The sequence below is a fragment of the Diplodia corticola genome, assembly GCF_001883845.1.
Source record: "Diplodia corticola strain CBS 112549 chromosome Unknown scaffold10, whole genome shotgun sequence".
NCBI classification, from domain to species: domain Eukaryota; kingdom Fungi; phylum Ascomycota; class Dothideomycetes; order Botryosphaeriales; family Botryosphaeriaceae; genus Diplodia; species Diplodia corticola.
In genome coordinates this window covers 294,950-319,707 of record NW_017971489.1, presented here as the reverse complement: position 1 = coordinate 319,707, position 24,758 = coordinate 294,950, and the positions used below count along the sequence as shown (strand labels likewise).

General features: G+C 56.9%; 5 protein-coding genes across 5 annotated transcripts; 2 read left to right on the top strand and 3 right to left on the bottom strand.

The window, feature by feature from the left end:
* Positions 1–208: 208 nt before the first annotated feature.
* Positions 209–1,376, bottom strand: BKCO1_10000100 (glycosidase crf1; the record flags this gene model as incomplete). Its single annotated transcript, XM_020269279.1, has 2 exons — positions 209–904; positions 975–1,376. 2 exons carry the CDS (start codon positions 1,374–1,376, stop codon positions 209–211), a joined length of 1,098 nt encoding a protein of 365 aa, XP_020132872.1.
* Positions 1,377–2,818: 1,442 nt separating this feature from the next.
* BKCO1_1000099 (glycoside hydrolase family 5 protein) lies at positions 2,819–5,707 on the bottom strand (the record flags this gene model as incomplete). Its single annotated transcript, XM_020269458.1, has 1 exon — positions 2,819–5,707. One exon carries the CDS (start codon positions 5,705–5,707, stop codon positions 2,819–2,821), a length of 2,889 nt encoding a protein of 962 aa, XP_020132995.1.
* A 1,136-nt stretch (positions 5,708–6,843) lies between these two features.
* On the bottom strand, positions 6,844–8,361 carry BKCO1_1000098 (nicotinamide mononucleotide adenylyl transferase; the record flags this gene model as incomplete). The annotated part of the gene is made up of 11 exons (XM_020269457.1): positions 6,844–6,931; positions 6,982–7,086; positions 7,136–7,190; positions 7,242–7,268; positions 7,322–7,363; positions 7,417–7,446; positions 7,507–7,641; positions 7,699–7,786; positions 7,990–8,006; positions 8,063–8,080; positions 8,145–8,361. 11 exons carry the CDS (start codon positions 8,359–8,361, stop codon positions 6,844–6,846), a joined length of 822 nt encoding a protein of 273 aa, XP_020132996.1.
* A 1,543-nt stretch (positions 8,362–9,904) lies between these two features.
* Positions 9,905–15,692, top strand: BKCO1_1000097 (hect-domain-containing protein; the record flags this gene model as incomplete). The annotated part of the gene is made up of 4 exons (XM_020269456.1): positions 9,905–10,358; positions 10,425–11,071; positions 11,118–15,441; positions 15,496–15,692. 4 exons carry the CDS (start codon positions 9,905–9,907, stop codon positions 15,690–15,692), a joined length of 5,622 nt encoding a protein of 1,873 aa, XP_020132989.1.
* A 1,178-nt stretch (positions 15,693–16,870) lies between these two features.
* BKCO1_1000096 (cep57 centrosome microtubule-binding domain) lies at positions 16,871–20,269 on the top strand (the record flags this gene model as incomplete). Its single annotated transcript, XM_020269455.1, has 2 exons — positions 16,871–18,164; positions 18,216–20,269. 2 exons carry the CDS (start codon positions 16,871–16,873, stop codon positions 20,267–20,269), a joined length of 3,348 nt encoding a protein of 1,115 aa, XP_020132990.1.
* Between the last annotated feature and the right edge of the window lie 4,489 nt (positions 20,270–24,758).

The following is a 24,758-nucleotide window of genomic DNA, read 5'->3' as shown; positions in this document are numbered from 1 at the left end:
GTGTACTAGAGATAAAACAAAAGCACCGCATAAACTACCGTGCCACGACAGAGAATTAATTACCTTCGAATCCAATCAATATATTCGGTTTCGGTCTTCATTGGTCGGCAAGGTTCTTCACTCACGGCAAAAGGATGACATAAACTCATTATTAACTCATATCAAACACTCGTCCAGGACATTTACACGACCAAGACCGGTGCCGTGATCAAAGCAAAAGCAACGCCACAAACACGCTCCCGAACAAAAACTCCCTCAAACCCCCACCCAACCTCTCGACCCCACCGCTGGTCTCATAGGTCCCCCCACTCGGCGTGGGCGTGGGCGTCGCAGTAGCACCAGTGCCACTCGGCGTCGACGCCGCATACGCGCTCACACTCGCCGTCCGCTTGCTGCTACTACCGCTGCTGCTACTGCTACTGCTGCTGCTGCTCCCACCGTCACTCCCACCACAATCCGTCCCAATCAACGCCACACTGCCCGCATCCCCCGTCGAGTCCGTATAGTTATAACTCCCCGCCGGGCCGTAATTCGTAACCGCCACCTTCTCCACCGTCATCGTCCACGGCATGCCCGCCGCCGCGCTGTACGTCGTGTTGCCGCCGGCCCAGACGCGGGTCCAGTACGAGTTGTCTTCGTCGCCGCCGGCCCAGATGCCGAGGCGGACGGTGGCGGGGGTCTGCGGGAAGTTTTGCCCGGACACGGCGTCGGCGTAGGCGAGGGTGCGCACCGTCGTGTTGTCGATCAGCCACTCGATGCGCGAGGCTGTCCAGTCGATGGCGTAGACGTGCGAGGTGTCTTGGGGCGTGGTGACGGCGTGCTCGGCTTCGCGGTCGTAGGAGGTGGTGTTGCCTTTGCCGAAGTAGTTGGATTGGACCATGGTGTTGGAGCCGCCGAGGAATTCCTGTGGGGTGGGTGTGTTGTCAGTGTTGGGGGGTCTTTTGGGGGGGAGGGGGGGAGAGGGGGAGACGGACCCAGTCGATCTCGTCCAGGTCGTCGCTTTCGATTACGATCGAACTGACGATGCCTGTCCCCGGCGCCGCTTTCATCGTCACCTCGACTCGGCCGTAGAATATGTAAAAGTCCGTTTCGATGGTCGGCGCGTCGCCCCGTTCTGCGATGGTGAAGGCCGCGCCCGCATCCGAGTACGTGACGTTGCCCGCCGTCGTGGTCCAGCTGGTGTTGTCGCCCGTCGTGAAGTCCGTCTCGAAGACGGTCGATTGGCACAGACCGGTGTCGGCCGGGCAGGGGAATTGCGACGTGTTGGTTGGGTTGCACGACGAGTACGATTGGGCAGCGGTGAGGGTGGGGAGGATGGCGGTAGTAATCAGGAAGGCCGATAGCCTGGCGGCGTTGATGGGGGCGTTGGATGGCATTGTTGGTGTCGATGGTGGTGATGGGGTGGCTTATTGCCTATTTGGGTTAGGGCGGGAAAGGTGATGGTGGTGATGTCGCTCCGGGCTGGCCACCTGCTGCGATTAGTCGCAGGGCTGAGAAACGAGTGAGTTGCTAGATATCATGCTTGTGGAGACGGCAGCGCGGGCTTTTCTATCCCGTTCACGAAGACACGACAGCAGGGAAGCACGGTCGAGTGGTGACGACGTGGGCTAGATTCGATGCGGCTAATCTTCGTCTCCATGGCACCACCCACGAGGGGGCGCAGTGATTGTACGCATGGCGGTGGCAGGCAGTGGGGCTATTTGCGCGTGTGTCTCTGGAGCAAACGCAGCTGTGCGTGGTGGCCGGGAGGGACCGAACGGCCACGCGCGGGATGTCGAAAGCGCTGACGCGGCCTTGGCGTGGCTGTGAAAATCCACCACTTGACCATTTTCTTAAGTCCGAGCCGCAAGACACTTGACTAGAAGGGATCTAGTCTTCGTTCAGCGGTGTCGGTTTCTCTCTCATTCGCACCAGATGCTACACATGTCCCGAACACTCCACCGAGCTTGTCTTTACACGGCTCGTAGCCGTGATCTAGCATTTCTTTCGCACACGTCATCCGTATTCAGCTAGCTTATGTTGCTTTGCGTGCTCCAGATGCTTGGGCCGTGTTTGATCGACCCCGAAGGGACGGTTTGGCAACTTCTCGACGGCTTCGCTACGTTCAATCTTTCAAATCGCTGCCCTCGCAGAAAAGCTTGTCGATAGATCTGACCGGTACTCAGGAAAACCCTCTCCAATATCCCCTCAGAGCATTGGGTGGCCGCGGTGATGAGTCGTCGGCACAGAACTGCGCCGTCCCTCTCCCGGACACATTACTCAATCTCTCTCCCGCAGAGCGTACTCCAGTCACGCCTGATCTGCGCTTGTCTTTCGACTTTGTCGTGTCATCTGGCCAGACAGTCGCACAAGGCATACGGCACAGGTCGGCGATGCCGACGCAACCTCGTATATGCCCTCAATGCTTCGCTGCGTAACCGTAGTAAATGTAGAGCCAGCACCGGCCGAGGGTACAATCTATGCAGTGTAGAACGAAGGGATAAATATCTTCAAGTCCATCCCCCAGGGCAATTCGTACGAGAAGTTGCAGAAGGGCAAGAAAGGATCTAGAAAGGATAAAAGCACTTGTTCGTTGTGGAGGGCAACAGGCGGAACACAGATAGCTTTCTATACAGCTCATCATGAGGTCGTCCAACAGTGCATTTCTAAGCCGAATGCGTGGGAACCGAGAGGCCCTCATCTGGTTCATTATTATCCATTCCCTCATTACAACATGCCATCATCGCTATGCCAGAACCCAAAACCATGACAACAAAGACATTCCAATTCTGGAGGACAAGAAAGCGCTAACAAAAGCATCCAACAATGTTTCGGAGCTTTAGAAATTCTCCGCCAACCCCAAACCCGAATAGTCTGGGATATCACTCGTATTGCACGAGAACGCGCTGCGATCCCAAACCTTGTCCGGCAGGATCCCCGCCTGCATCCCGCTCTGCCAACTCCACTGGACCGCGTTCTCCGTCTTCCACGTCCAATAGAACCAGCCCCAGCCCTGCTCGAAGCTGTACATCTGTGCTAACGCAAAGTCGAGAAGGAACTGCTTGTACGTGTCGCTGTAGTCGGACGGGTCGGCGTTGGCATTGTTGCAGGAGCAGACGGGGTTGTTATCCGTAGGGCAGGTGGGAGTGAGGACCGAGGTGCTCTCGTTACCAGTATTGTACGTGCCCTCCCAGCGCGTGCCCCAGCCGACATTGTTGATGTACTGCGTGCAGTCCGTGTCGGCCTGCGACCATTCACCGCACATTGTAGGTCCGAAGCCCGTCGACTTGTTCATCGAACGAAGTGACTGCTGTGTCCAGCCTTTACAAGCGAAATTGATCTTCTCCGAGTGCGAGAACTTGATCAGGTCGACATTGAAGATGACGTACTGGTGCACGTCCAGGAGTAGATCCTCGTAGTCTTGCAGCTTTCCTTGCCAATTGTCCAAGCCCATGAAGCCGTCGCCGAAGACAAGAATGGCCGTGATGTTGTTCTTCCGAATAAGCGGAATCACGTCGTCGTACCACCCAAGAACATCGGCCGTGTTGAGGTCCACCATGCGTGGCTCGTTGGCCAGCCCATACAGCGTGACGACATTCTTATAGCGGGCTTGGGCAAAAAACGTCGACAGTTGATCGTGGATGTCGATACTACGCTGTCTGTTGAGCGTGCCATCAGTTCCGTTCAACCACCCGATGGCGCCCTGCTTTCCGCTATGGTTCCAGCCGTTTTGACTGCCAGGCAGCCCGTGAAGATCAAGATTGACACGAAGACCCTGTTGTCGTGCATATTCAATGCCACGGAGAAGATAACGCCAAGAGACCTTGGCGACATATGGATCGCCATCGTATGTAGTCACTGCCCAGTAATTGAACGGAATGCGGACGTGGTCGAACCCTGCGTCTCGGATATCGGCGAAGGACTGCTTTGTGATCCAGGACGAGTAATGTTGCTCTAAAGTCGACTTGGCTTTTGTGCTGCCCATACTCGTGGTAAGTGTCCATTCGTCAATGACCCCATCTCGAGTGTTGTAGGATTCGAAAAACGATGGCGTTATCCAAGGTTCAAGGTTGAACCAGCCGCCGACATTGACACCGCGGATCGGCATCTCGCCATATTTGAACTCCTTGTCCAAAGCCGGAACGTTCTCGTTCGCCTGGACGCTGTCGTCCCAGGTTGTGTTCAGACCCATGACCGACAGACCTCCAACCGTGTCGTTGGTGAAGGTGACATTGAAGTCTTCGGTATCGTACCATGAAAATGGATCCAGAAGCCCCCCCTTTGCCCAATCGGGAATGTCGTCCTCAGATATGGTGTCCAGGTTACTGTTGTCCGGTTTGCTCGAGTCCGAAGAGCTTGCAGAAGAGTCATCGCCGCCATTGTCGCTGCTCTTCTTTCCTGACACCACCACGGCAACAGGAATGACGATTGCCAGGATGAGAACGACAATGCCAACGATGATGAAGATCTTCTTCCGTTTCTTTTTCTTCAGCTCCTCATCGTAGAAGACGTCGCCGCTGCCACCGCCACCGCGGTGGGCCATGCGGTACTCGTACTCCTCTTTCCCGCCCTCCTCCAGCAACGGCCCGCTGACGACTCGACTCTTCCTCTGTCTCCCAGCAACCGCCGTGGCCGCAAGCGCTCTCTCTTTCCTCCTCTGTCTCCTCTCTTCCCTCTCGCCATCCGAATAATCTCTCCGCCTCCTCCTCGGCTCCGCAGCATCATCCGTGTACGGATCATCCGTATACGGCTCCGGATACTCCTCCTCCAGCCCCCTCACCCTAATCCCATCCATCCCACCGGGCCTATGCAGCGGCGCCTCCTCCTCCTCATCATCATCCTCCAACTCGACATCCACACGCCCACTCCGCCTAAACCCCATCTCCGCCTCATACCTCCTCCTCTTCTCCCGCTCCCCCCGCGCCAGCGCCTCCTTCTCCTCCTCCTTCGCCCGCCGCCTCTCCCTCCTCTCCTCGCGCTGCCTCTCCCTCTCCAACCCCTTCTCCTGCTCGCGCACGCGCTTCAAGTACGCCTCGTCGTACCCGCCCGCCTTCCACCCGCCCTTCTTCGCGTTGCTCGCGTCCAGCTGCGCCAGCGCATCCGCCTGCAGCAGCGGCCGCGCGCTCGCCCCCGAGTCCCGGCTCGCCGGCGTGTCCCACCCGCCATTGCCACCTCCGCCGCCTCCGCTGCCGCTCCCTCGCCGCGGCCTGTGTTGTTGTTGTTGTTGTCGCGCTTTCGTCGGGCTGGTGGGCGTCGACCCCCCGCCGCCGCCGCCGCCGCCGCCGCCGCTGCCGTGGTAGGGCGAGTCGTATGAGCGCTCCGGGTGGCGGAGCGGAGGCGGCGGCGCCGGGATGGGTTCGCCGACGGAGTCGGTGGCGCGGTGGCCGCGGCGGCGGCGGCGCTCTTGTCGCTCGCGCTGCGCGTGGTCGTAGTGTTCGCGGTGGCGGCGGGCTGGCTCGCGGTGGTGGTGTTCGCGGTCGCTGGTGGGTTCTTGGCTGGTGCGTCTGGCGGCGCGCTCGCGGCGGCGTCGACGTTCTTCTTCGGCGTTGTCGTTCTCGTCGTTGTCGTCGTCGGTGTTGTGGTTGTCGCGGCGTTGGCGTTGGCGTCGCAGCCGTTCGCGTTCGCGCTCGGAGCGGTACCCTTCGCTTTCGCGTGGCCGGGAGCGGGAGTAGCTGTCGCGCTCGCGGCTGGAGCGGCCGGGCGACTCGTAGTGGTGGTCCCGAGGCATTGGGACTGGGCGGTGTCGTCCCTTCTCTTTTCTTTTTTTTTTCTTCTTCTCTATTCACGCTTTGGTTGGGGGCAGCCCGTGGAACGAATGCTGGGCGAGAGGGCGGTTGAATGCGGCGGGGACGTTTGGTGCGGCGCACGGCACGGCGCAGGGAAAAATGAATGGGCAGGTCGATAGACGAGAAGAAACGCGAAGAACGGAAGGCGGCGAAAAAGCACGCTCGAAGAAAAAAAGCAAAGAGAGAGAAGATAGTGATGGGTCTGAACAGCAGTAACGTGTCTACCTACGCGCGCGCTCCTTCACATCTGAACGAGTGGCTGGTGGCTCATGCTGGGCGGCCGCGATCTGGGCGCCAGCTGAACGGCGCGGCGGAGTTGCTGTGGCAACTCACCGATCCAACACCCTCTGCGGTCGACACACAAGTCTGGGGGATCCCTGCGTCAATGCGCCGATGACGTCGATCAGCCGCGTCTTCCTGGTTCCGCGCTGCAATTCTGGACGAAGCATCCTGTGCAACCCAGTTCGGCATGGGTTTGCAAGCAACAGCTGTAAAGGCGAACGTAGAGCTCTCTAAACAGACCTGGCATGCTTCCCTGTCTGCCCCCGAGCCAACCACCAACTGGCCCCTGACCGGACATGAGCTGCTTATCATCGTCTTGCAATGCAAACATCATGTCAACAGCGCGCAAGAAATGGGAGGGCAGCTGCCCTGATATAGAGAGCTCTTGGATTCCACACCGCTCTTATGGGGCACTGCTCTGAGATGACCCGAGGACGTGCGCCTTCCAGTTGATGCAAATTTTCAAAAAATTGGTATCATGCAGTCTCTACGGCTACTCCTACTACGTATATGAATTGAGAATTAGCAATGACGCAGGCCTTCTCCAATGCCGGTGACGGCTTCTCGTCGTGCTCTAATCTCCGAAAAACGCCCAAATCTCAATGCGAAGCCACCCGGCCCATGGTTCGGGCCTTCTTGTGGTATACTACCGTAAATCATGCCATCACGCCAAGCGTGAGACTCTCGTCAACTCTGTCCTTCTCTTGACAGGCCCTGAAATGCTGCTTGCGAATCCTCGGCCATGCGTGCTGACGGAATGCTCGGGGTTGAGGGTGCGATCCAATTCGCAGGCCACCTACGAAGAGCTGGACGTCGCTGTCACCTTGCCCTTGTCGTCCCTCTTCTCGCCGTCGTCGCGGTACAGGCCGGTAGCCTCGATGTACCTAATTGAGTTTAGCACGCTGCCCTATGGTCATCGAGTATCGATGCCTACTTGATCACTGGCTCCGGCACCAAGTAACGGATGGACATGTCTCTCTTCAGGAAGAGCCTGATTCTTGTGCTGGACACATCGTTCTTCACCAACTGGTGGATGACACTGCAGCTGTTAAACGTTGGATACTCTGAGCCACACAGACATTACTTACTAAATATTGTCACGCCATTGTTGAAGACTGGCGAGTGCATCATCAATGTCCGTGCCTAATCACCCGTTAGGTCAAGTTGAGGTTGCAAGTTTATGGTGACTTTTACCTTCACGTTCAACGATGAATGCACCATCTGCAAGCTATTAGAACAAATCAATGCAACAATTCGGCGTGGTCAAGACTTACACTCGCCCAAAATGTGGTCCAAATCCTTTGGTGCCCAGAGGTCTGGTCGCAGGTTAGCTCGCTGCATTTTCGCGAGGGGGAGATTCAAGCCTTACTCGGTGTCGACATGGTCTGAATCAAATCGGCTGCACGTCATGTCGTCAGTACTTCGTTAGATGGCGCACCGTCCATTACAGCGGACTTACCTCCAGCAAGCAGTGCAACCCTGACCTTCCTCTTCTGACCGCTGTAGTCTTCAATTCCACCACGAACTTCGTTCAGCTCATGGTCAAAGTGATCCAAAACTTTTGCCGTCGGCAGATACTCCTTGTGCAACGGTTCTGTTCACGTGACGTCAGCGCTATGTGCATGAGCCCTGCATGAGCGGTCCTACGTACCCCATTTGTCGACAGAAATCCATGACGAATCTTCGACTGCCAACTCGCACATGTTGTTGCGGTGTTCTGATGAGGCTAACCCTGCTTTCTGTTCCTTTGTCAGCAAAGCCCATATACATGATCGTCGCAATTTGTTGAGTCAGCTCGGCTGACGAATCCGGCTGATGAGTGCCGATGTGGAGCATGTTTGGAAAGATTGTCCAGCGCATGACCGCAAGAGGTGAGGGGTCTTTGGCTGCGTTCATGCACCATAGAGTGTGCGTCGCCACATGAAATAAATAAATGACATACCTTGTAGGCGTCGCCGACTGTGCAGAGGCCATGTCAGCGGCAAACAAGCTGGTGGAGACTCCCAAGCACTTACCAGGCGACAAGTACCCGCCTATATAACACCAAGTCAGCGTCTGGGCTATTCCATGGCCAAGAAACAGGGCACCACAACATACCAACAACTTCGAATTCCGTATTGTACCTCACCCAGTCCAACGCCATCTCGAATATGCGGAGATGCAGGTATGTGATCGGGCTGAAGGAGCCGCAAGCGACGAGGACCAAGGGCGTCCTCCCGCTGTCGCTCAACACCTTCTTCAGGCGTTGAGTCGGGAACTCATAGGTGGCGAGCGAGTCGACGCCGTTCGGGGTGGCGGTCTCTTGTTGGGACATGGCGACACTGGTGGGGAAGGGAGGAGTTGTTTGAGTGAAGTAAAGTGGTGCGCGACGGCGGTCGGCGGCGATATGAGTCGATTGTATGACGTCCGAGGCTTGTGCGCAAGGCGGCGGAGGCGGATCGGCCGGAGAGGGGCGTCGGGGTACAGCGAGCGGCGAAAGAGCGCGTGGACGTGAGACAAAGGCCGGGCGGGTGAGCGGTTCAAGTAGACGGGCTGGTGCCGGCTCGAGGGAACAGTCTGTTGGCGGACAAGGGCCAGGAACCGTTTTCGCGGTACGGTAGAGCAGGCCTAGCGGGGTCGGAAAACGACCGAGCTAAACTAACGATGAGGGGTCACGGCGGTGCAGCTCGGGCTAACTACGCAATATGCGGCTTAGCAGGCGCGCTCGAATGGGAAAAAAAGCGACGGAGACCCTTCCTGCAAGCGGCGGGCCGGGCAGTTTATAAGCTGCTGAGTGGTGGCGGGCAGCCGCCTTTTGAAGCGCACGCCGTCAAAGCTGGCACTGAAAGGCTGGCGCCGCGGCCGCACCGTAGGCGAGTTCCATTTCCCGATATCGCTGCATCGGGGCCTGGGGCCATCGTGACCCCACGGCCGGGCGTACCTAGATGCCTCAGCCTGCGACCAGGCACCGGCTATCGCGGGCTGATCAACGTCATGCGTGGGCTTTCCCAGCGAGGCAACCGGTCCCTGGCGGCGGCATTGCGCCATATCCTGCCGTTTTGGAGCAATGCGCGGCGGCACCTGTTGCGCCGCGCCTGCGCTCTGTGAATGCGAATGCTGCGACGCGTGCCGGCTCGCAGCGTGCGCGGCGTGCGCAGCGTGCGGAGCCCGCGCAGCCCGCGCAGCCCAGCACGGCGACGCCGCCACCTGAGACAGCCAAGTCGTGGGTGGGATGAGTGAACGGACCGCCGCGAGACGGCGCGGCCAATTCGTGATTGCTCGCGTGCTGCTGGCCTGGGCTGACGGGGGGCGGCGACAGGCGCAGAGCGGGGGCGCGCCGGGTGGGTCAAGCGCGCGAGTCGAAATGGGCTTGCCGCTGAGACACGGACAGCTCTGATTAAGCGCAAGCCTGGCTCCGCAGCCAGTGCGTTAATCGCCGAAAGCGAACCCCATCTACGTCTATCTCAACTACACCCACCGCACGCCCTCCCCATCCTCCTTTTCCATCCTGGCGGCATCTGATCGTTTCGAACGGCTCGTCAGCAGCTCGCACCACACCGCCTCCGCTTTCGAACACCGCCTGCACGCCCCGCCTATGGCCGCCAGGTCGTAGATTAGTGGCATGGACCGGGAGTGTCATTCACCAGCACATTCACCTGGACAGCTGCACGCATCTTCGACGTCGACGCCTTTCTCTTCTAGGTACAGCCCCGCCAACCTTTCTTTGCCCTGCACTGCAACACGGCCGCGGTCGTGACCAACGCAACGGGCTCCACCCTCCCGCCTGCCTTCCTTGATCCACGACACTGCGACGCCCTCTACGCCGCACCCCAGTCAGGATCATCCACCGCACCACCGTCAGTGCAAATCAGTTTCTCATGTCTTCCAGAGTCACTCGCTCTTCTGCGAGGCTCTCAGCAGCAGGTTCTTCCAGTCAGCCGCCCGCCCAACCCAACCCCAATACCACACCTGCTCGGGCGCCGCCCACGACGCGGAAACGGAAAGCACCCGCTCGCGAGACCAGTCCGGAGCAGCCAAAGCTCCCGGAGCCTGAGCCCGCACGCGCTTCAGCTTCGAGGCGCACAAGCAAACGGGTCAAGGTTGACGCTGCGGAACCCCCCGCACCCGCCCCGTCCGCCACCTCTCGCCCGAGGAAAGGCAGCCGAGCAGATACGGCCATGTCCAGCGCGGGGTACAGTCCTGATCCTCCCTCCCCATCAATCCAGCCCGCTGACATGTGCAGACCATCATCGGGACCCTCAGAGGAAAAGACGAACCCCACAGCAACCCAGTCGTCGTCGAGGCGCAAGACCAGCCGCAAGAACCCCCAAGGTGCGCATCACATCGCTCCGTCAGCGCGCCACCCTCAAGATCCCCCAATGCTGAATCCTCTCGCAGACCCGCCCACCTCGACCTCGCCTTCCACTCGCCGCTCCAAGAAACAATCAGCGAAGACTGACGAGGATGTTACAATGAGGGATGACGATGACATCGTGGAAGGACAAGATGAGGGCGCGGACAGAGGTCGGCATGGCATGAGCGACGACAGCACTGGAGAGGTCGGAATGCCTCCGCGGTACGACGAGGATGATGACGACGATGATCCGTTCGGAGGCGGCTTCCTCGGCCGTCCTGGAGGACCTTCTGGCCTGTCGCATACGCTGCGAGCACTGAGTGGCATGATGTCAGGCATGTCCTCGCGCCTGCGCAACATCTTGGAGAACTTGAGGCAGAAAGACGACCCGTCGGTGCAGTTGATCGCCCTGCAAGAGCTTTCCGAGATCTTGCTTGTGTCGACCGAAGATAACCTTGCGGGACACTTCCCGCCTGATCAGTATGTCAAAGAGCTTGTTTCGCTCATGCAACCCAACGATTTCGGTGAAGAGAATCCGGAAATCATGCTCCTTGCGTGCCGTTGCATAGCCAACCTCATGGAAGCTCTTCCAGCTGCCACCGCCAACGTCGTTTACGGCGGCGCGGTTCCGATCTTGTGCCAGAAGCTTCTTGAAATTCACTTCATCGACTTGGCCGAACAGGCCCTCAGCGTAAGTCTCATTGCAGCCCCCAGGCTATCACGCTGACAGTCACAAGACACTAGAGAAGATTTCCGTCGAATTTCCATCATCGATTGTCCGAGAGGGCGGCTTGAACGCCTGCCTCACATATCTCGACTTCTTCCCCACTAGCACGCAGAGGACGGCAGTGACCACGGCGGCCAATTGCTGCCGCAATATTCCAGAGGATTGCTTCCCCACCGTCCGCGATGTCATGCCAATTCTCCTCAACGTACTCAATAGCAGTGATCAGCGCGTGGTGGAGCAGGGTTGCTACTGCGTTTCCCGCATTGTGGAAAGTTTCAAGTACCAAGACGCCAAATTAGAAGAGCTGGTCAGCCCTGAATTGCTGCAGGCGATCCTCCGTTTGCTGTTGCCGGGAACCACGAACCTCATTGGGCAGAACATCCACACTCTTTTCCTCCGCGTTTTGTCGATCACCGCACGCGCCTCGCCTCGGCTCTCTGTGGAGCTCTTCAAGATGAAGGTCGTTGATACCCTCTATCAGATCCTGACGGGCGTGTCTCCGCCCGACGGCACCGAGGACATTGCCACCAAGATCGACAGCGTTGTCATCATGCAAGCTTTGATCCACCGCCCTCGTGAGCAAGTCTTCGAGACCCTCAACGTGATTTGCGAGCTGCTGCCCAACGTCCAGAAGGATGGTCTTACTTATTTGGACGACATTTTCGATGCTGGATACCATGGAGACGAGTACCTTCCCATGTCAACTAGGTCGAGGAAGTCGCCGAATGACAAGAGATTGGAGCTCTTGGATGACTGCAAGGAAGAAGTCAGGCGCTTTGCCATCATTCTTCTGCCCACCTTGACGGACGCCTACTCCAGCACCGTCAATCTTAGCGTTCGACAGAAGGTCTTGACTGCTCAGTTGAAAATGCTGTCCAACTTGGATGCGGATATCCTGAAAGAGGCTCTTCGGGCCGTCCCTTATGCTTCTTATCTGGCATCCATCCTTTCGCAGCAAGACCATCCGTCATTGGTCACCTTCGCTCTGCAGGCCGCGGAACTTCTCTTGAAGCGCCTCGAGTCCATCTATCGTTATCAGTTCTACCGCGAAGGTGTGATTTCGGAAATTTCACGTCTGGCCGACCGGCCTACGAAGGACTTGGAAAAGCAGAAGCCTACCAAGCCCGCTCTGGATGCGGAGCCTTATGGTTCTTCCAGCAAAGCCAGTAGTGATGCCGGCGACGAAGACGTCGATCGTGAAATGGATGATGGCCCGGAGGATGAGATGCATTCGGACGAAGATGAAGAAAACGAGCACGATGACCACCATGACGATGAGGACGATGATGACGACTCAAACTCGTCTTCCTCATCCGGCGAACGTTATGATCGGGCACCTATGCCTAACGTCGACGACATCATCACGCTGCGTGCCAAGAAATTCATGGAAGTCCATGAGACTGACCAGGGCAAAGAAATGCGTGAAAAGGCTTTGGCCATCCTAGAAGATCTTAAGTCTTTGGCTCAGGAGATCAAAACCTGCTACTCCGGCACCGTCTGCAACACGGGCGACGAGCTCTTCGTCCGTCTAGCCGAGTACTTCGATGGAGACGCTCTCGAAAGCATCACGAGCTATGAGCTTCTGACGTCGGGAATTGTTGATGTGCTTCTCGAGCTTTTCGCCGACTCCAACGTGTCCAGCAAGTTGGAGGCAAGAACCGCGTTTCTCGAGGCTTTCATGGGCACTACCAACCAGAGCAAGCAAAAAACTGCAAGCATTGCCTCTCCCGTCACACCTTTCAGCATTCTCGTGAGCAAGCTTCAGGATTTGCTCAGTCGCGCGGAACACTTTGAGGTCATCACGGTTCATCAAAACACATTTGACAGCAACCGCAGCTCCGCTGCATCCATGCTCGCTAAGCAGCTCAGGTTGAAACTGGTTGCTGATGAGGATTCTGGCATCCCTCGAGCATACAGGAACATCATGGTCTCCATTCACGCCATTGCCACTTTCAAGGCGCTAGACGACTATCTGCGGCCTCGCATTGCTCTTGCCGAACGGCCTAGGCCCTCTGGCAGGGCCCGTGATGGAGTTTCTGGTGCAATTGCAGCATACGCTGCGGCTATTGCGGGTCGTAGCGCTGGTCTTGGAGGCCGAGATGTCCCATCTACACCGCCTTTGCCGGCCCCAACAGATACCACGAACCGCACTTCCGCATCGAAGAGGACCACGAGGTCTAAGGCGGCAGCAGGGTCAAGCACGAACCCCGAGGCTAGCACGCCGCCGGCCAAGCAGTCTGGTTCTGCTCCTAGGCGCTCCAGCCGGAAGCGTCAAGATCAGACCAACCCGCCGCCCCCGCCGCCCCCGCCTGCTCCATCCTCACTCGATGATATCAGAGATCCTCTCGAATGCGCTGACGAAGCCCAGCTGTCTGATGAAGACGACTTGGGTGACGGAGATGGGTTGGACGCGATCGTTGACGACCTTGAGGATGAGATGGATGAGGATCTACCTGATCCGTCTGCAGTCAGCGTAGAGGTTGCTTCGAATGGTAGGGCTACAGCACACAAGGATGATGGTACCAGGGTTGCGACGCCTTTGGGTGGTTCCACGCCATCCTCAGCACGCGCGGCCCAGGCCGATCGTTCTCTTGCAGAGAGGATGGCCACCGAACAACTTGCCAGCCTTGCGTATTCACGCAACCTGCTTGGCGGAACCCCCACTTCTTCGAGGCCCATGTCATATGCTGCTGCTATCCAGGCTGTCCCTCAAGACTGGCACATTGAGTTCTGCGTCAACGATCAACCTATCTCGAACGAGACCACAATCTACCGTGCCGTTCACATGAGCCAGACTGACGGAGCTGACGCTTCTCGCAATATTTGGTCTCCGACGCACACGATCAAGTTCAAGAAGGCGACTGGACCACCTCCTGCAGAGTCCAGCGGACTGACTCCTCCTCCGGAAACAGCATCCGATGCGAACGGGGTTCCCCACTCATTGAACAAGAACCCGACGACATCATCCATCTTGCGCCTGCTCAGCATTCTCCATGAGCTGAACGCCAACCTTGACGATGTTCTTTCCGAGAAGAAGGACACTATCAAGGTCAACGCCGAGCCGTTGTCCCAATTCGTGAACACCAAGCTCACTGCGAAGCTGAACCGACAGCTTGAGGAGCCTCTCATAGTGGCTAGCAACTGCCTTCCTAACTGGAGCGAGGATCTGGCTAGGCTCCATCCGTTCTTGTTCCCATTCGAGACGCGCCATCTCTTTCTTCAGTCGACTTCGTTCGGCTATTCTAGGTCTATGGCAAGGTGGCAGAACGCGCAATCCACCACTGACTCCCGCCACGACCGTCACCGCGATGAGAGGCCTTTCTTGGGCAGGGTCCAACGCCAGAAGGTGCGCATTTCGCGCACCAAGATTCTTGAGTCGGCCATCAAGGTCATGGAGCTCTACGGTTCTTCACCCAGCGTCCTCGAGGTCGAGTACTTTGAGGAAGTCGGAACCGGTCTTGGGCCGACGTTGGAGTTCTATTCTACGGTTTCGAAGGAGTTCTCCAAGAAGAAGCTCAAACTTTGGCGGGAGAACGAGTCACCTGAAAAAGACGAGTTTGCGTTCGGCAAGCGTGGACTCTTCCCTGCCCCAATCAGTGCGGAGCAAGCGGAGACCGAGGACGGCAAGAAGGTACTTCACCTCTTCAAGATTCTCGGCAAGTTTGTTGCCCGCTCTATGCTCGACTCGCGCATCATTGACGTGTCCTTCAATCCTACCTTCTTCCGCATTGGAGACAACACGGCCGTTAAGCCGTCTCTGGGCGCCGTCAAGACTGTCGATGCCGACCTTGCCCGGGCACTTGTCTTGCTGAAGAAATTCGCCAAGGAGAAGAAGAGGATCGACGAGGACCCCAACATGACACCCGCTCTGAAGGTCTCGGCAATCGAAGCAATCGAAGTCGATGGTGCTCATGTGGAAGACCTAGGCCTTGACTTTACTCTTCCCGGCTATCCCAACATAGAGCTTGTGCAAGATGGAGCGAACACGTCCGTCACTATCGAAAACGTCGCTCTATACGTCGAGAAGGTTTTGGACATTACCTTGGGAAGCGGCGTACAGAAGCAGGTGGACGCATTCCGCACAGGCTTCTCTCAGGTCTTCCCCTACTCGGCGTTGCGGGCGTTCACCTCGGATGAGCTCGTGATGCTCTTCGGTCGCACGGATGAAGACTGGACCTTGGAAACACTTATGGACTCGATCAAGGCCGACCATGGTTACAACCTCGACAGCAAGAGCGTCCGAAACTTGCTGCAAGTCATGAGTGAGCTCACCGCATCTCAGCGCCGTGACTTCCTTCAGTTCGTCACTGGCAGCCCCAAGCTGCCCATTGGTGGTAAGTATTGGCACCGCTACCACTACCCGGTACATATGCTAACGATTCCCACAGGCTTCAAGTCCCTCACGCCGATGTTTACGGTGGTGTGCAAGCCAAGCGAGCCTCCGTACACGTCGGACGACTACCTTCCTAGCGTCATGACTTGCGTCAACTATCTCAAGATGCCGGATTACAGCAGCCTTGATACGCTCAAGGAGAAACTCTTTGTGGCAATCAAGGAAGGTCAGGGCGCATTCCACCTTTCTTAGGCTGGCTCTGGATCATTCCTATAATCGAGTCGTTCTTCTCAAGGGATTGTAATGGTTAGAAATGGCAGGGAGGACATCAGGGTTGCTTGCTTGCTTGCTTGCTTGCTTGCTTGCTTAGGGAGGCGCGGGCATCACAAAATAGGTAGTTCTCCTTTCTCGTAATATGGGTTTCTACGGGGGTACATCGGGCATTTGCTTTTTGCGATGGGGGAGCAGACCTCATCAGGGCGTAGAAGTTCTCTCATCGACAACCCCTTTCGGCGACTCATATCCATATCATCGGTCAGATATTTCACCCGATCCACAGTTGTCCCTTTCCCTTCTTTCACTGGCTGGCCGGCTCATGGGGCGACTGGAGTTTCACACCTTGCTGTCTTTCCTCGTCGGGGCGCTGTTGCCCCCATGGTTACTCGTTCAGGTGGGGCCAGACGGGCTCTCTCGTTTTCTCTCTGCGCGTAAATTGCACGGCCAATTAATATTGTATCGGTGGGAAAGACGGAAGAAGCTGTTCTCACAGGCAGGGCAATCTTTCGCTTTCCTCGTTGCCTCGGGTTGGGCGCAAGTGGTCATTCTCCCAATCATGATTATGCTGAACAGAAGTAGTAGTTTCCATTGCGAAAGGAACATTTCATTGACGGTGCTTGCTTTGGTGTTGTCTTTGCATACTTTTGATTATTAACGAGTGCGTAGCATAGATAATAGGCAGAGCACGACAGATGTCGCGATGAGACTATCGAAACGGTGACGTGCAGGTGATTTTCACGCCATTGTTCATCATCAACGGAAGCAGCGCTAAGGACGGATGGGATTGGCATTCAGCAGCGGGCAGAGAGGATGTCTGCGAGTGAGCGGACGGATTGTTGACGCAAACCCTGGGCGGGAGCCGAGACTGCGAGAGCGGCGGGTTGGGGCTGCCGGTGATGACTAAGCATTGTTTGCTTGGCACTGTTTACGTCTGGGTCTGGCGTCAACACAGAGCTGCTCCTCCCCACTGCGACGCGACTTCTCCACCAACACCGCAGCATGGACTAAGCCTGTGCACTGCACACACTCCCCAACCCCGCCGCACTTTATTTACCCCTCACCTCCTCAATTGCACCTCGCCATCTTACCTGAACACGCCGCTGCCACTGCCTCGCGGTACCGACGTTGCGCCACCGTCTATCCGCCCAACATTCATGGCTCCATCACCCGACGGCAGCCCCAGCGCATCCCGCTCTCGCTTGATTCGGGAAATGTCTCAGAGCCTGAGGGAGTCACGCAGTTCGCCCCTTCCTCACCCGTCCTCCTTCGCCCACCAAGACGACACAAACACTCTGCCCAGCGCCGAGCTCGACTTGAACACCGACTCCACCTTCGACCCCGCCCTGGACAACGCCCCCGAGTCCACCAACCACCGCGGCTTGGACGACGACTCTCAGCCCGTCACCAACATGCGCTCGAGCGCCGCTAGGTTCAAGTACTGGCAACCCCCGAAGCCCGACCAACGCATCGACACCTCCCAAGTCCAGCAGGAATTCCACGATTTCTCCGACAGCAACGAGCTTGAGGACAGCAGATCCATCGAAATTGGCCGCGGTCAGCCCAGAAGCAATAAAAACAACCCCAACAAGTTTCTTGGTGACATGTCGTTCAGCATCGCCAACGACAGCCTCTACAACCTCTCGGAGAATGCGCGCCCAAAGCCGCGCTCCACCCCGCGCAAGAGCGACGGCCTTGATCGCGCCAACCTTCGACGCGACGCCCAGCTCCGACGCGCATCATCTCTGCCCCAGAAGGACCTTGAGAACATATCCGCACGCTTGGGCAAGAACGGCGAGCGCGTCTCGCCGAGGAAGAATGCCACTCGTCCCAACTTGGCCAGGCTAGCCGCCGAAGACGACGAGTCTTTCATGGAAAGGCCACCTACCGGCACCTTCACCGCAAAGAACCCACGTTTCGGAAACCACGCCCGTCAAGCTTCCGGAATCGTGAATGATACCCCAATACAGACTCCCCAAAAATCCCTCTACGCGACCCCTCGCGCTGCAGCGCACAACACCGGCACTGGCACACATCAATCATTCATGCTCCCGGACCTTCCGAACCTCACTGAGCTGGTCTCGGGCTCTTACAAGGATGGGACACCCGTCTTTTCGCGCAACGCAAAGTCGCGGTCGCGCTTTGCTGCCGCCCCGATTCCTAGTCGTTTGAGGGAGGAAACGACTGAGAAGCACACACCCATTGAAAGCGTGCCTATTCCATCCGAGGAAAAGGCTCTGTATACCTCTCTCCAGTTGCTGAGGGACAAGCTTGCCCAGATGGAACAAGACAAGGCCGAATCTGAAAAGAAGTTCGAAGAGTATGAAGCCCAAGTCGCCGGGCTGAGAGCCGAGCTCACTGCACGGGACGAGATGCGCCGCAGTGACAGCGCACTGGGATCCACTGATGGTGAGGGAAACAAGAAGGATAGCTGGCGAAGTGAGAAGACGCGTAAGTGCCCAACCACGATCCCTTCCCATATTTTGTATTAACAGCCACAAGGCTTGCAATCTCAAGTCGACTCCCTTCGCAATCGTCTGGAGCGTGCGGAGCGCAAGCACTCTGTAAACGACATCGCTAAGAAGAGGGTCACTGAGGAGCGTGACAATGCCGTAACCCAACTCGGCGTTGCCTTTTTCAACTCGGAGGAGATCAAGACGGAGCGTGATGAGCTCTTAGCTGAAAACGAAGGTCTCCGAGAGGAGGTTGACGCCCTTCGCGCTGAGAACGATGAGCTGCGCGATCATCTCTCCCATTACGAAGAACAGACTAACCGCCTCCAAACGAACTCGGGCCGGAAAGACAGTGCCATCAGGAAAGAGAACGAAACGCTTCACACCGAGCTTAAAAAGGCCCAGGCAGTTCAAGCCGAGCATGCCAAGCTCAAGAAGGAGAGCGACGCCCTCAAGGCCCAGGTTGCACAGATCAAAGCCCAACGCCAGGAAGAGGTCAAGCAAAGGAACAACAGAGAAGCCGAGCTGCGCACGAAGCTCAACAAGAGAGATGAGACAATCCAGTCACTCAAGGGCCTCGGTGGAGAAGAGGCAAACGACATTCTGCGGGACGAGATAGAGGAGATGCGCGTCCTATTGGCCGAATTGGAGAATCAACGTGAAGATGATGCGCAGGAGTGGGCCCGCAAGGAGACCCATCTTCGCAAAAAGGTCGAGAAGAGTCGCGAGGCGGCCAAGGAGGCGCGGGACATTACCAAGGAGCTGCTGAATGTCAGGCGGACAAGTTCGCAACGTCGTTCTTCCCACGAAGAGCCCACCGAAAACCCCACGCGCACCGCGGACAGCAGACAGAGGCAGACTTACGGGAACCGCAAGGTGCAGGAGTCTTCGTTGCCTCGTTCAAGTTCCAGGACAAGACCTGGTGCAGTCAGGCCTGAGCGGCGCTCTGTATCCAACCCTCAGCCGACTGCTCACGAGGATGCGGACAGTGAGGCTGAATCCACGACCGACCTCGATGCCTTCACGCACTCCCGCGACACTCGCACTGCCACCCGTTCGATGCATGGTGCCGTCCCTGATTTGCTGAACAAGGCTCAGGAAACCACTGGTGACACCACCGAGCTGAGCTTCATGGGTCGAGACGAGATCGCCCGCCTTAGGAAGAGGCTTGAAGAGGAGAGGGTCGCTGCTCGTAGGGAGTCGCGCTCTGCGTCTCGGACGCGATCAGCACAGGATAATGCTGTCCCTCGCAAGTCGTCCATGAAGGATCTCACAAGCGCGTCTCGTCCAATGGACCTCACTGAGGCCAATACTGGTCGCATCCTGACTGCCAACCTTCCAGAGCCCGATGCTACCGCAAAGGATGCTACCCAGCAGTCAGCTCGTAGCCAGTCGAACAGTCGCCGCCGCCGCAGCGCACCTACGGACATGACTTCAGCATTCATCATCCCTGATATCGTCAATGCTCGGCTTGCAGAGCAACATGATGATGTCAACTGCACCCTCTGCCGCAAGGCGTCGTGTTCGGGTGAACACACTGCGCCTGTGGAAATCCCAGAGCCTGTCCCCGTATCTGAACGCATGCCTGACGACATAGACGCGACCATGCGCCCTTCGCAGCCTGCTCCGCTCGCCCTGGCCACGGTCATCAAGGAGCTGCAAGACGAGCTCACCCATCTCAACCTGCAGAAGGCAGCATACGACTCTCTGCTTCACAGCCATGACCCTTCGCTCAGCAGGCGCAAACGCAAGACGGTCGAAGCCAAGATTTCCGACCTCCTGCAGGCAATCAGCGCGAAGTCGGATCAGATCTACGCGCTGTACGACGTCGTCGAGGGCCAGAAGGATGCCGGTCAGCTGAACGAGGGGGGCGAGAAGGAGGTGGAGGAGACGCTGTTGAGCGTCGGCATCGACCCCGAGGAGATGCGGGAAAAGACGCAGAAGTCGAAGGGGAAGCGCGTCGTCATCGACGAGAGGGAGAAGGACAGCGAGATCGGCGGCCTCACCGACGACGAGGAGCTGCCGTGGGAGGGCATCAGCGAGACTGAGAGCATTCCCGACTTGAACGCCAGCGCCGGCTGGAAGAGGAAAGCGGTTTATTGATTCAGTGATGTCACGAGATGATTCTTTTTTTCTTTTTTCTTTGTCATATCTTGTATTCTTCAGGACAAAAGGCCCGTGGGTGGCACGGCAATCGGCGTTATTGGATAGTCTTGGGAAGCTGAGGCCTAATCATCCTCTTTGGTGGGAAAAGCGGGGCCGGTCACTGGTGTTGATTGTGGGTTTTTTATTCTCTTGTTCTCTTGTCCATTGATCTTGGTGTTCTGTTCCATTTCCCGTTTTCTCGATTCTGCGCCTCATCCTCGAGCCTGTGTTTTTCTTGGGGGTTTCTGCCTGCCGCATGTATTTCTCTCTCACTTTGGAGACTGGGCCCCGAGTGGAAGCGGTTCTCTTGTTGGATGAACACATCTGGAGTAGTGCGGTGGAGCTCGTTTCGCAAGACATGCTTGCTTCTGGCTTGGCTGGAGTTCTCGTTGCTTCCTTCCGGGCTTGGGAAAACTTTGACTCGCTCTCGTCGGCTTGAGTTGGTTTTTTGGGTCTTGAAGACGGTGGATGGGTTGACTCGCTGCGTCGGATTGGGATGTTCTTGAGCTTGGGCTGCATTGGCTATCACAGGAGAGAGGATGTCCAAGCAAGAGGCTGCTATCTGCGTGGCGCCGCTAAGCTTTGGAGATTGGGGTTTTTGGTGCTTGGCAACGGACGGACAGACAGACAGCGGGCGGAAGGATGAGGATGTGTTTTATACTATTGGTACTGTGGTAGTAAGCTTAATGCACAGACATTGTAACTTCACTTACTGCTTGGTTTGTATGCGTGATGAGTGCAGAGCTGCGATTACGTGTGGCAGGCACTATGGTTGTATGGTAGATCGATTTTGTGAGTGAGAGAGCCGCATGTCAAAAAAAAAAAAGATCTTTAAGCCGTGCTGCTAGTCATAACTTAACAGTATGTAAGTGTTATAGTATAGGCTGTACTATAGACGGGAACTTATGAAAACTTATCTACTATAGTAGGTCCGTTGAATGTTCTTTCGGACGCACTAGTATGGAAGAAGGTAATATGGTATTAATAGTACTTGAGGCTGCTAAGTGAGCGAGGTCTTTTTTTATCGTGCCAGAGGTTTACATTCTATGGATGGTTGGTAAAAGTAACTGCTCGACTCGATCTATCCTAAGAAGCCTTGGACAGTATGGAGACATTAAGGCGGTCCTGCCTGCTGCTTTTAGCCCGGTGTTGCAGTTTGGCCAACAGGCTCTGGGGCGGTTTCTGGTTTATCGAAGAAGAGAGCTATCACACCTCTGTCTCCATTCGAGAGAGGAATCAGACGTTGCATCATACTCATAGCAAGGCCCTCAATTAGGAGATGTGGGTTCAATATTTTGAAGTATTGGTCAATTTGTGGCTGCACTGAATACTGAGAAGGATGGAATCTAGAAGACGAGCGCCTTATCCTCGGCACTCAGCTCGAATACTTGACACCTGCTTGAATAGGCTTCGGATATTACGAAAAGCAATTGTTTGGTTGCGGGTCTGGAATTTCATGTGTACTCGGGTCAGTAATCATTGGACACATGTCCACAATATCATTCGATCCCGAGTCTCTAGAAGTTGAATGCCCGAATGCCGTGAGCTTGCGAATGCAAAAGCGGCAGACGATGACTTGGGCGTCTTCGTATGCATCACCTCACGCCCTATGCACTGCTGACCGGAAACAGTCATGCGGAGGCTCCGGATGCGCCACGGTCTAGGCCTTGGGAGCCTGGAGGGACACCCCGACTTCATGTGAAGATAGTATGCCGTCTGTGCCGAATAGCATACAGCGGCCCATCAGACGGCGACGCGCAACCAAGCAGCGGTCAGATTATCAAGCGCCGGTGAAGTTGTTCGAAGCCACCGGACAAGCGGCCAACCAGCGATGGCGTCCGTACCACGTCGGCAAAACGGGCGACAGCCAAAAGCTAAAAGTAGACACCGTCATTTGCTATACAGCCAGAACGCAATCAAGATAGCCCGAGCCTGGTTGAGGTCATGACGCCGTGCTCGCGTGTCAACTGCGGTATGGCGCAAAAGCCTGCCCGCTCCGCCTGACATGGCATGCCCGTTCACATGTCAGACGCCGGCCGGCTTCTCACCCCCTCTCTTCTCCTCCCCAGTGGTGAGTGGTCAATCCCTCAACACATGCACGGCGCATGTTCCCGTGAGCCAGCAGACGACCCTTCCCTTTGCTTCTCCGCCCCAAGGACCCTGACGATCCCCCTCAACGCTCCCGCAGCACAAAGGTGTCAAATCTCCACCCAAGCCCACATGTCGCGCCACCGCCCGCCAACGCATGTGAGTCCCACCGCCTCCCGCAAGGCTGGCCAAGTCGGCGCGTTCCAATAAAAACACACCCCCCTTTTCACACACCTCTTGTGACCAGCTTCGATGATGCGGCTCCCGGGGGGAGCGCACCGCACGGCCTGCGACCGCAACCGCGAACGCAGCGATCGCCCTTGCCGCGCAGCCTGCTGCTGCAGCAGCCAACCAAACAACCACCCCCCTGTCCCGCCTTGAGCAACAAACAAACTGCCCTTTTACCCTCAATACTGCGAACCATGGTGGATGATGCTTGTTGTTTGTCGCCTGCCTGCCTGCTTTTGGCGGGAAAAAAGGCACGCGGCTATTGTTAAAATTTATATTGTCTGCCCCCCTCTCTTCCTCCCTCACTCCCTCCCTCTCCCCTCGTTCGCCTTTTCTCCAGCGAGATGGATCATGGGCCGCGCCGCATATGCATGACGGCGCGGCACACGTGCTCGGGTCGATGTTTAATTACTTTTCTTTTTCTTTTCGCCAGGGAAGATGGGGCGGGGGGGCCGCCGGGAGACACGAGGAAACATCAAAAAGGGATATCCTGGCGAAATGGGAGGCGTAAGCCGCATATCTCCATTTGCTCCGTGCGGGTGTTAATCATCTGGCCTGTTATGCTGTCTCAGTCAACGACAATTGATTAGCGACATTTGCTCCGGAAAGGCGCAATCCTACAGCCTCGATGCCCTACCTCTCTACACATCTCCGCTATCTCATATCTCCGTGTCTCTGATTAACTAACCCTAGCCAACTAATGCGTGTGTGCGTCTGTGTGTGTGTGTGTGTGTGTGTGTGTGCACTCTCCGCTTCGCTGGTAGAGCAGCCCTTATCCTCACCGCTTCACCAATAAACACCACATGCCGGGCGAGCGGCGGCACGGTGCAGCAAATGATGTCAAAGGGCGAGGAGAATACGAGACAAGGAAAGGAAGCAATTTCCGGCCTGGAAGAACAATAGTTTATTTTTTGCGGATGAGGAGGAGTGGGTGGCCGGGGGAGTGGAGGCCTCGAAACCACCGGGGAGCAGCCTCTGACACACCATCATCGACCAAACAAACCTCCTACCTTGATTTCCCGCACCTTTGTACTGACACAAGCAGAGTCCCAAGACAAAGACCATCCCCATCTTAATTCCCCGGAGAGCAAAGCAAAAAAAGCAAGCCACCACCATCATCCCCCGCTACCTAGGTACGCGGCGGCGGCGGTGGCAGCCGCCGCCACCTCGCCACGTTACGCCACTCAACAGCATTCCGTCCAAGACATTCATTCCTCCATCCTGCAATTCACCAATCACGCGTGTCCCCTTTCCGGAACATTACTCAAACAAACGCAGAAAGTGGTGGTGGTGAGAAGAAAAAAAGAAAAGGAAAGGCAAGCAAGAAAGAAATGAGAATCGCAAACAGAAACAATTCGCCGACAACCGATCGGGTAGATAGACAATTGCTAATCCGCCATCCCGCCCGCCCGCCCGCCACCCGTCCGGAGATGGCGGGGGGCGGGGAGAGGGGGACGGGGGAAGCGATGAGCAATGGGGGGTAACCGGCAGCAATGGGGGGTAACCGGCAGCAATCCGCAGCAGCAGCAGCAGCGGCAGCGGCAGCGGCAGCGGCAGCGGCATTCCGGTCTAGGTAGGCGTGCGTGGACGTGGCAGCGGAAGGGCGGCGGCGGCGGCGGCGGCGGCGGCTTGACGGGAGGCGCTGTTTTATACAGCCGAGACACAAAAGAGCCAAAAACAGGCTATGCCATATAACACATACAGGTAGGGATTTCAGAAGAGCTGCCGACCCGGACTGGCATTGCCCTCCCTCCCTCTCCCTTCTAGTCCTGTCTCGGTCCGTTTCGTTTCTCTTGCTTACGTATGTACCTATCCGAACCTGCTTGCGAAAACTGGAAAACAAAAAAAAGTGCGAGCCATGCTGGGTGGGTACAGTCATACACGCTTACCTAGCCGACTGACTACCTGCAAGACTTTCTCGGTCTGGGGTGGACCGGTCGGACATGGATGGGGCGGGTTGGGCTGGCGGACGGGAAGGGGTCGCGGATACGTGCGCGTGTGCATAGATGCGTGTGCACGCGCGGAGTCAGGAATGAGGGGAGAGGATGGGACCGGGATGTGGGGGGGAGGGTTGGTAGATGCGGGACGGCGCGGCGCGGTACGGTGCGGAGCGGTGCGGTGCGGTGCGGTG